The sequence below is a fragment of the Staurois parvus genome, unplaced genomic scaffold (genome assembly GCF_062004578.1).
Source record: "Staurois parvus isolate SC_StPar_1 unplaced genomic scaffold, SC_StPar_1.0 ptg000715l, whole genome shotgun sequence".
NCBI classification, from domain to species: Eukaryota; Metazoa; Chordata; class Amphibia; order Anura; family Ranidae; genus Staurois; species Staurois parvus.
The window spans coordinates 5,467,101-5,477,500 of NW_028318511.1; the positions used below are offsets into that span (position 1 = coordinate 5,467,101).

The window sequence follows — 10,400 nt, forward strand, 5'->3', positions numbered from 1 at the left end:
GTAGCATCAAGTAGTGGGGATGCTTTTCCTCAGCAGGGACTGGGAAGCTGGTCGGAGTTGATGGGAAAATGGATGGAGCCAAATACAGGGCAATCTTAGAAGAAAATCTGTTAGGGTCTGCAAAAAAAAAAAAAGACAAGATCGGGGTGAAGGTTCACCTTCCAGCAGGACAACGACCCTAAACATACAGCCAGAGCTACAATGGAATGTTTTAGATCAAGCATATTCATGTGTTAGAATGGCTCAGTCAAAGCCCAGACCTAAATCCAATTGACAATCTGTGGCAAGACTTGAAAATTGCTGTTCATGGACACTCTACAAAATAGCTCAAGCTCTGTCAGATTGGATGGAAAGAATGGGCAAAACTTTCACTCTAGATGTGCAAAACTGGTAGACACATCTCCAAAAAGACTTGCAGCGAAAGGCGGTTCTACAAAGTATTGACTCAGGGGGGCCGACTACAAATGCACACCACACTTTTCACATATTTGTAAAAAAGTTTTGAAATTTATCATTTTCCTTCTACTTCACAATTATGTGCCACTTCGTGTTGGTCTATCACATAAAATCCCAATAAAATACATTTACGTTTTTTGTTGTAACATGCCAATGAGGAAACTTTCAAGGGGTATGAATACTTTTTCCAAGGTACTGTCTGTATATCTATCTAGGTATGCTGTGTGATAGGAACACAAGCGTATACTGTGGTATTCTTAAATGTGACTGGAAAAGTGACAATACAGTTAAAAAGTAAATTAAAGAGGTGCTCCTATTATCTTGTCAACTGTCAGACAGAAGGGGTCCAACGCAAAACTATGCAACTACCCTGGCAGATAAAACAGTTCCCATGTTTCAACCATACATTCAACTGCTCAGCTAGTTATGCTTTAGTTTAATGCTTCCATTAGTGGCAGGCAGACATTCTTGTTGCAGACAGTACAGAGTATGCACAGCAGAACTTTGTGGTACGCTCAGTCTACTATTGGCTACCACTGACCAGCTCTAAAAGAAGAATGCTGATTCAACCTGCAAATGTCTGCTTTGACATTCTCTGAAATCAGGAGCATTGGATGGAAATGAAGGAGCACAGTAGTAAAGCAAAAGGAGCCTGAAAAAGTTTAAAGATCGGTCATAGATCGATTGAATCTTGGCCAGTTCAGCAGGAACCAGCCGCAATTCGATCCATCTATGGGCAGGCTGATTGCACCAAAGTTGATCCATTGATTGACTTGGATACGGTCAGCCATGATGAATTTTTAGCATGTGATTGTCAGTGGCCATAGCCACTCAACATACTATCTTTCATCATACATTCCGCACTCCTTTCCCAAACATACTACCTTTCATCATTTCCTCCACACTCCTTTGCTGAACATACTTACAGTCATCATACACTCCGCACAATTCTTTTCAACATACTGCATATCATCATGCACTCCGCACTCTTCTCCTCTGCATACTACCTGTCCTCATACACTCTGTACTCCCTTCCCAAGCATACTTTTTATCATCATACACTTTGCACTCCTCTCCTGAACATATTTCCTGTCATTATAGACCCTGCATTCCTCTCCTGAACACACTACATGTCATCATACTCTCCGCACTCCTCACATGAACACACTACCTTTCACCAAATACTCCGCACTTTTCTACTGAGCATATTACTTTTCTCTCTAGTGCCGGGTGTAGGAGGAGCTCGGAGGAAGAGGCAGAACATCTCTACTTACGGGTGTCGATTTCGAAGTTACCGCCGGGAAGGATGGAATCTGCAGAACTTTTTCTGTGCAGAATGTGAATGGAAAGGTAAGCTGCAGGGATGGTGTGCGATGTCAACATGAAGGAGAGGAGTTCGGGTGCCAGCTGTACAAACTCTTAAGGTGGCAGAAAGGTGCAGAAGAGGGGTGAGTGAGTAGGGGGTTGTAGGCCTTGTTGCTGAGTGTCTGCAGATAACATCAGATATTGTCACCAATACATGTCACTGCAGTGATGGAGAATATAATTAGGGCCCATTTGCTCCATCTACCTTCATACACTCCGCACTCCTCTCCTCAACTGACTACTTCCATCATAAACTCCACAATCCTCTCCTAAACATACTACCTGTCATCATTCACCCTTCACTACTCTCCTCAACATACTATCCGTCGCTATTCACTTTGCATTCCTCTCCTGAACATATTACCTGTCCTCATTCACTCTGTGCTCCTTTCCCACACATACTACCTATCATTATACACAACCCACTCCACTCATAAACATACTACCTGCCATCATACACTCCTCTCCTGAACATACTACCTATCATAATACACTCCCACTCCTCTCCAGAACATACTATCTGTCATCATACACTTCGCACTCTTCTCCTGAACATACTACCTGTCATCATACACTCCCCACTCCTCTCCTGAACATACTACCTGTCATAATACACTTTGTGCTCCTTTACCAAACATACTGCTTGTCATCATACACTCCGCACTCCTCTACACAACATACAACATTTCCCTCTAGTGCTGGCTAAAGGAGGAGCTCGGAGGAAGGGGCAGAACAGCTCCACTTCCTTGAGCCGGCCTCTGAGTTACCACCAGGAAGGATGTAATCTATAGAACTTTGTCGCTGCAGGATGTGATTGTAGAGGTAAACTTGAGGGATGGTGTGCAATGAGGATGGAGAGGAGTTCAGGTGTCAGCGAGAGTGTTTTAACGTACTTGGTTGGGGAGCCTGACGTTGAGAGAGGGCTTCCTCTTACCACTCCCTCTTGGGACCCCTGATAGAAGGTATCGAGCTAGGAGGGGCACGAGTGCCTGACGGGTCTGCGGTGACCGTTGGCAGGTGATCACTGGAAGACCAGGATGCATGTCGGTTGCGGATGCAGGTGAGCAGGTGCAGCAGCAGGAAGGTGTAGCGGAAGTATGGACAATTGAGGCAGCTGGCAGCTAGAGATAGTCACAGGCAGGAGAGGTAGAAGCGCCAGACAAGCCGGATCAGAATCAATCGGGTGGATCAGGTACAGAGGAGCAGGCAAGCTGATAGTCAAGGGATGAGCCGGATTGGTGCAGGCGGAGTTCAGTCGTAGTCAGGTCAAATCAGATAGATAATAGGAGTCGGATACAAGCACAGAACAAAGTAGACCAGAAGGCACCATTCTAAGTGCAGCAGGGGTTTAAATAACTCGCCTGTGCACGCCGGCATGCGTGCGTGCAACCGCGTGCTCATGCACACTGGCACGGCTGACGGGTGCCCGGCGTTGGCGCATAGATGTGCGCCGACACGAAGCTTCTTTACCCTGACAGTGTTAAGGTGGCAGAAAGGTGCAGAAGAGGGGTGAGTGTGCAGGAAGGTACATACTTCCTGTCATCATACGCTCAGCACTCCTCTCCTCAACATACTACGTGTCATCATACAGTCCTCACTCCTCTCCTCAACATACAACATTTCCCTAGTCAGCTAGTCAGAACAGGTGTGAGTTTGCCAGAGGGTGGTAGGCTCTGGTGCTTAGTGTCTTCAGATGACATCAGATTTTATCATCATTCATGATACAGCAATGATGGAGCACAGAATGAGGGCCTGTTCTCACCATTTATTTTTATGCACTCCGCACTCCTGTCCTCAACATACTGTCTGCCATCATACACTCCGCACACCTCTCCTGAACATACTACCTGTCGTCATACACTCTGCACACCTCTCCTGAACATACTACCTGTCATCATACACTCTGCACACCTCTCCTGAACATACTACCTGTCATCATACACTCCGCACACCTCTCCTGAACATACTACCTTTCATCATACACTCTGCACACCTCTCCTGAACATACTACCTTTCATCATACACTCCACACACCTCTCCTGAACAAACTACCTTTCATCATACACTCCGCACACCTCTCCTGAACATACTACCTGTCATCATACACTCCGCACACCTCTGCTGAACAAACTACCTTTCATTATGCCCTCTGCTCTCCTGTCCCAAATATACTACTTCTCATCATACACTCCGCACTCATCTCCTCAACATACTGTCTGCCATTATACACTCCGCACACCTCTCCTGAACATACTACCTTTCATCATACAGTATGCACACCTCTCCTGAACATACTACCTTTCATTATGCCCTCTGCTCTCCTGTCCCAAATATACTACTTCTCATCATACACTCCGCACTCATCTCCTCAACATACTGTCTGCCATTATACACTCCGCACACCTCTCCTGAACATACTACCTTTCATCATACACTCCGCACACCTCTCCTGAACATACTACCTTTCATCATACACTCCGCACACCTCTCCTGAACATACTACCTTTCATCATACACTCCGCACACCTCTGCTGAACAAACTACCTTTCATTATGCCCTCTGCTCTCCTGTCCCAAATATACTACTTCTCATCATACACTCCGCACTCATCTCCTCAACATACTGTCTGCCATCATACACTCCGCACTCTTCTCCTCAACATACTGTCTGCCATCATACACTCCGCACTCTTCTCCTCAACATGCTATCTGCAATCATTCACTCTGCACTCTTCTTCAGAACTTACTTCCTGTCATTATGCACTCCGCTCTCCTCTACAGAACATACTACCTATCATCATACACTCCCATTCCTCTCCAGAACATACTACCTGTCATCATACACTCTGCACTTCTGTCCTGAACATACTACCTTTCCTCATACACTCCACACTCCTCTTTTCAACATACTACATATCATCGTGCACTCCTCTCCTCTGCATACTACCTATCATCATACACTCCGCACTCCTCTTCTGAATATATTACCTTTCATAATTCACTCCGCACTCCCTTGCCAAGCATATTGCCTGTCATCATCATTCTGCACTCCTTTCCCAAACATACTGTCTGTCACCATGTACTCCGCACTCCTCTACTGAATATATTACTTTTCTCTCTAGAGCCGGCTGTAGGAGGAGCTCAAAGGAAGGGGTGGAGCATCTCTACTTCCAGGTGTCGATCTTGGAGTTACCGTCTGGAAAGATGGAATCTACAGAACTTTTTCTGTGCAGGATGTGAATGGAGAGGTAAGCTGCAGGGATGGTGTGTGATGTCAACAGGAAGGAGAGGAGTTCGGGTGCCAGCTACACTTCGCACTCCTCTCCTTAACTTACTATCTTCCATCATATACTCCGCACTCCTCCCCTGAACATACTTCCTGTCATCATACACTCCGCACGCTTCTCCTGAACATACTTCCTGTCATCATACATCCTGCACTCCTTTCCCACACATACTAACTGTAATCATACCCTCCGTAGTCCTCTCCTCAACTATGCTATCTACCATCATAAACTCCGCACTCCTCTCTTTAACATACTACCTGCCATCATACACTCTGCACTCCTCTCCTAAACATACTATATTTCCCTCTAGTACTGCCTGTAGGAGGAGCTCAGAGGAAGAGGCGAAGCATCTCTAAATATGGGTGTCGGAGTTACCGCCGGGAAGGATGGAATCTACAAAACTTGTCCTCTGTAAAATGTGAATAAAGAGATAAGCTAGAGGGATGGTGTGTGATGTCAGCAGGAAGGAGAGGAGTTCAGGTGCCAGCTAGACAAAGTGTTAAGGTGGCAAAAAGGTGCAGAAGAGGAGTGAGTGTACAGGATGGTGGGAGGCCCTTTTGCTCTGTGTCTGCGGATAACATCAGATATTGTCATTGCTAGGGCCCTTTTTCACGATCTATCCGCACTCCTTTCCCAAACATATTCCCTGTCATTACACACTCTGCCCGCCTCTCCTCTATTATGCTATCTGCCATCATAGACTCCGCACTCCTCTCCTCAGCATGCTAGCTGCCATAATACACTCCGCACTCCTCTTCTGAACAAACTACTTGTCATCATACGCTCCACACTCCTCTCCTCAACATACTATGTTTCATCATACACTCCATACTTCTCTCTTGAACATAATACCTGTCATCTTACACTCTGTGCTTCTTTCCCAAATATACTGCCTGTCATCATACACTCCTCTCCTCAACATACTATCTGTCTACATACAGTCCGCACTCCTCTCCTGGACATTCAATATAACGCTCTCGTGCCTGCTGTAGGAGGAGCTTGAAGGAGGGGCGGAGCATCTCTATTTTCAGGTTCCGGCCTCAACGTTACCGACGGGAAGTATGGAATCTACAGAACTTCTTCGCTGCAGGATATGAATGAAGAGGTAAGTTGGAGAGATGGTGCGCAATGTCAGCAGGAAGAAGAGGAGTTCAGATACAAGCTAGACAAAGTGTTAAGGTGGCAGAAAGGTGCAGAAGATGGTTGAGTGTGCAGGAGAGTGGTAGGCCCTGGTAGTGAATGTCTTCAGATATCATCAGATATTGTCATCATACATGTCACTGCAATGATGGAGCACAGAATTAGACCCATTCACACAGTCTACCTCAATACACTCTGTCCTCCTGTCCTCAACATACTTCTTATCATCATACACTCCACATTCCTCGCCTTAGCATACTATCTGTCATCATACACTCCACACTCCTTTCCCAAAAATACTACTTGTTATCATACACTCCACACTTCTCAACATGCTATCTGTCACCATACAATCTGCTCTCCTTTCCAAAATATACAACCTGTCATTGTACACTCATCACTCCTTTCCCAAACATACTCCCTGTAATCATACACTCTGCACACCTCTGCTTAACATGCTATGTGACATCATACACTTTGCACTCCTCTCTTGAACATACCACCTGTCAGCATATACTCTACTCCTTTCCTGATCATACTGCTTGTCATCATACTCTCCACACTCCTCTCCTTAGAATGCTGTCTGCCAACATACACTCCACATTCCTCTCCTGAACATACTTCCTGTCATCAAACACTCTGCATTCCCCTCCTGAACATACAATCTGTCATTATACACTCCAACCTCCTTTCCTAAACATACTACCTGTCATCATACACTATGCACTCCTTTCCTGAACATACAATCTGTCATCACACACTCCACGCTCCTCTCTTGAATAATAAATATTTCCCTCTAGTGCCGGCTATAGGAGGAGCTCCATGAAGGGGGAGGAGCATCTCTACTTCCAGGTGGCGGCTTCGGAGTTCCCGCCGAGAAGTTTGAAATTGACAGTACTTCCTTGTTGCTGGATGTGAATAGAAATGTAAGCTGGAGGGATGGTGTGCCATGCCAAATGGAAGGAGAGGAGTTCAGGTGCCAGCTAGACAAAGTATTAAGATGGCAATAAGGTGCAGAAGAAGGGTGAGTGTGCAGTAGGGTGGTAGGCCCTGGTGCTGAGGGTCTGCAGATAGCATCAGATATTGTCACCATACATGTGTCTGTAGCGATGGGGCACAGAATTAGGGACCATTCACACCATCTACCTCAATACACTCCGTACTCCTCAACATACTACTTATGATCATACATGCTGAACTCCTCTCCTCGATATACTGTCTGCCTTCATACATTCTACACTCCTCTCCTCCGCATATTATCTGTAACCATACCCTCCACTCTCCTTTCCCAAACATACTATCTGCCATCATACACTTCACACCCCTCAACATACTACCTGTCATCATACACTCGGCACTCCTTTCCCAAGCATACTGTCATCTGTCATCATATTCTCCACACTCCTCTCCTCAACATACTATCTACCATCATACACTCTGTATTCCTCTCCTGAACATACTTCCTTTCATCATACACTTCTTTGCACTCCTTTCCCAAGCATACTATCTGTCATCATATTCTCCACACTCCTCCCCTCAACATACTATCTGCCATCATACACTCTGTTCCCCTCCTGAACATACTTCCTTTCATCATACACTTCTTTGCACTCCTTTCCCAAGCATACTATCTGTCATCATATTCTCCACACTCCTCCCCTCAACATACTATCTGCCATCATACACTCTGTTCCCCTCCTGAACATACTTCCTTTCATCATAAACTCTGGACTCCTTTCCCAAACATACCACCTGTCATCATACACTGCGCACTCCTCTCCTAAATATCCAATATTTACCTCTAGTGCCTGTTGTAGGAGGAGCTCAGATGAGGGGGTGGAGCATTTTTACTTGAAGAGGTAAGCTAGAGGGATTGGTGTGTGATGTCACCAGTAAGTAAAGGAGTTCAGGTGCCAGCTAGACAAAGTGTTAAGGTGGCAGAAAGGTGCAGAATAGGGTGTGTGTGCAGGAGGAATGGAGGCCCTTGGACTGAGGGTCTGCAGGTACCATCAGATATTGTCACCATACATGTCAGTGCAGTGATGGAGTGTAGAATTAGGGTCCATTCACACCATCTACCTCAATACACTCTGTACTTCTGTCCTTAACTTATGATCATACACTCTGCACTCCTCTCCTCGACATACTATCTGCCATCATACACTCTGCACTTCTGAAAATGCAACCTGTCATCATGCACTCCGAACTCTTCTCCTGAACATAATATCTGCCATCATACACTCTGGACTCGACATACTACCTGCCATCATACACCCTGCACTCTCCTCAACATACTATCTGCCATCATTCATTCTGCATTCCTCTCCTCACCATACTATCTGTCATCATACACCCTGTACTCCTCCTCAACATACTACCTGCCATCATACACCCTGTACTCCTCCTCAACATACTATCTGCCATCATACATTCTGCATTCCTCTCCTTACCATACTACCTGTCATCATACACTCCACTGTCCTTTCCTGAAGATACTACTTGCCATCATACACTTCACACTCTCTCCTCAACATACAATTTGTCATATTTAATTTCGCACTCCTTCCCTCAACATACTACTTCTCATCAAAAACTCAGCACTCCTCTCCTCTCCATTCCACCTGTCATCATACACTTTGCACTCCTGTCTCCAACATACTTCCTGTCATCATACACTTCACTCTCCTCTCCTGAACATACTATTTGTCATCATACACTCTGCACTCTCTCCTCAACCTCTCCTGTGTCCTTAACAGTGGCGTCCTGAGGCAGGTGCAAGGAGTGACTCCGATCAATTATGCTCAATCCGCAGATCCGAACCATTATGTGAGGATCGTCAGCATGCGACCTATACGGGGTGACACCGGACCCTCTCCACGAAAAGGTAAGTTGTAAAGAAAGCCGACAATCCCCGCAGAATGGATCGGAGTCCGATCCATTATGCTCAATCCGCAGATCCGATCCATTCTGTGGGGATCGTCGGAGAGGGTGTCACCAAGTGTTATCGCACCGGGTGACACCAATCCTAGGGACGCCCCTGTCCTTAATAGAGCTAAGTTTCAATGCACTGCTCACAGGAGAGGTAAGTATAAACCTTTAATGGGGACCTGCTATACAGACAGGTAGTTTGGGATGGTTCCTGTTACAAATATCCAGTGAATTGACTGGCCTCAGGTGGTACACTGAGGTGAAACAAATCCTCCCACGTAAGTTGTGCCTAGTTATCTGCAGTATTCTCTTCTCTACATGTATTCAAAGTCCAGAATTTTTAAAGCTTATCTGAGCTTTCAGAAAAAAGGGGGCAGAAGGCTGAAATTACACACTGCAAAGCATAGTAAGGAGACATCTGAGAGCTGATTGGAGGGAAGGGACACATCCCCCTTCTAGCAGCTCAAAGGAACAGAGCTGAGGCTGTCAATCTGCTGGAGGTCTCTCCCCTGTCACCTTTTTTTTCTTGGTGTCAGGAAATCTTGTCAGAAATGATTAATGCTGATAGGATAGCAGAGGAACAATGCAGCAAACAGAAATGCCACTAAGGCCTCATTCACACCATACGTGCAGAAAAACTAACGCACAGATTTTTCTTGCAGAGACATCAGTTTACATGAGTTTTATTCAAGTTGCAGATTCCTGCTCAGAAACAAATCTGCAAGTGATACTAGTGTTGTGGTGTGAACGGGGCACATAGAGAACAACTGATGTCATTGTGTCCTTGCTGAACGCGTGCTGAAAAATTGACGTCTCAAGCACCATGGTGTGAACAAGCCCTTAAGCAGGCCATAGACGGGTCAAACATCAGCCGATTTTTAAAAAAAAATAAAATCGGCCGACGTTACCACCGTTAAAAAAATCGGCTGATTTTCGACCTGTCTATGGCCGGCATTAACCCCATAACTTCTGTCTCTTGCAGAGACGGAAGCACACCATACAATGTGACAGCAATACAAATACATTATTTGGATTACAATGTTTTTATTTGGATACAAATAGATACATTTGTTGCAACCGCAAGACTTTTTCATATAAAATATAATAGTGGACTGGACTTCCAGTTCGTAGGAAGGATTCAGGTGCCTCCCATTCCTATGATCGATTCACTTTAGCAGAATAAAATTTCCTTTTCTAGATGTGATCTTCTTCCTGTTCTTTTTCT

The 10,400-nt window shown here is 45.4% G+C and overlaps 1 protein-coding gene across 6 annotated transcripts in view; it reads left to right on the top strand.

Annotated features, from left to right (window-relative positions):
- The window catches only part of LOC149445627 (uncharacterized), a 78,934-nt gene that overhangs the window by 35,384 nt on the left and 33,150 nt on the right, over positions 1-10,400 (top strand). For 2 of the 6 annotated variants that reach the window (XM_089653543.1, XM_089653542.1), the window contains exons 2-4: positions 1,681-1,806; positions 4,943-5,068; positions 9,004-9,131. In XM_089653543.1, the coding sequence (XP_089509669.1) occupies positions 5,061-5,068; positions 9,004-9,131 (136 nt within the window). In that variant the 5' untranslated portion in view covers positions 1,681-1,806; positions 4,943-5,060. Of the gene's footprint in view, positions 1-1,680; positions 1,807-4,942; positions 5,069-7,047; positions 7,174-9,003; positions 9,132-10,400 lie in introns of all 6 variants that reach the window. The other 4 variants (XM_089653544.1, XR_016306367.1, XM_089653545.1 and 1 more) reach the window with 4 other exon arrangements.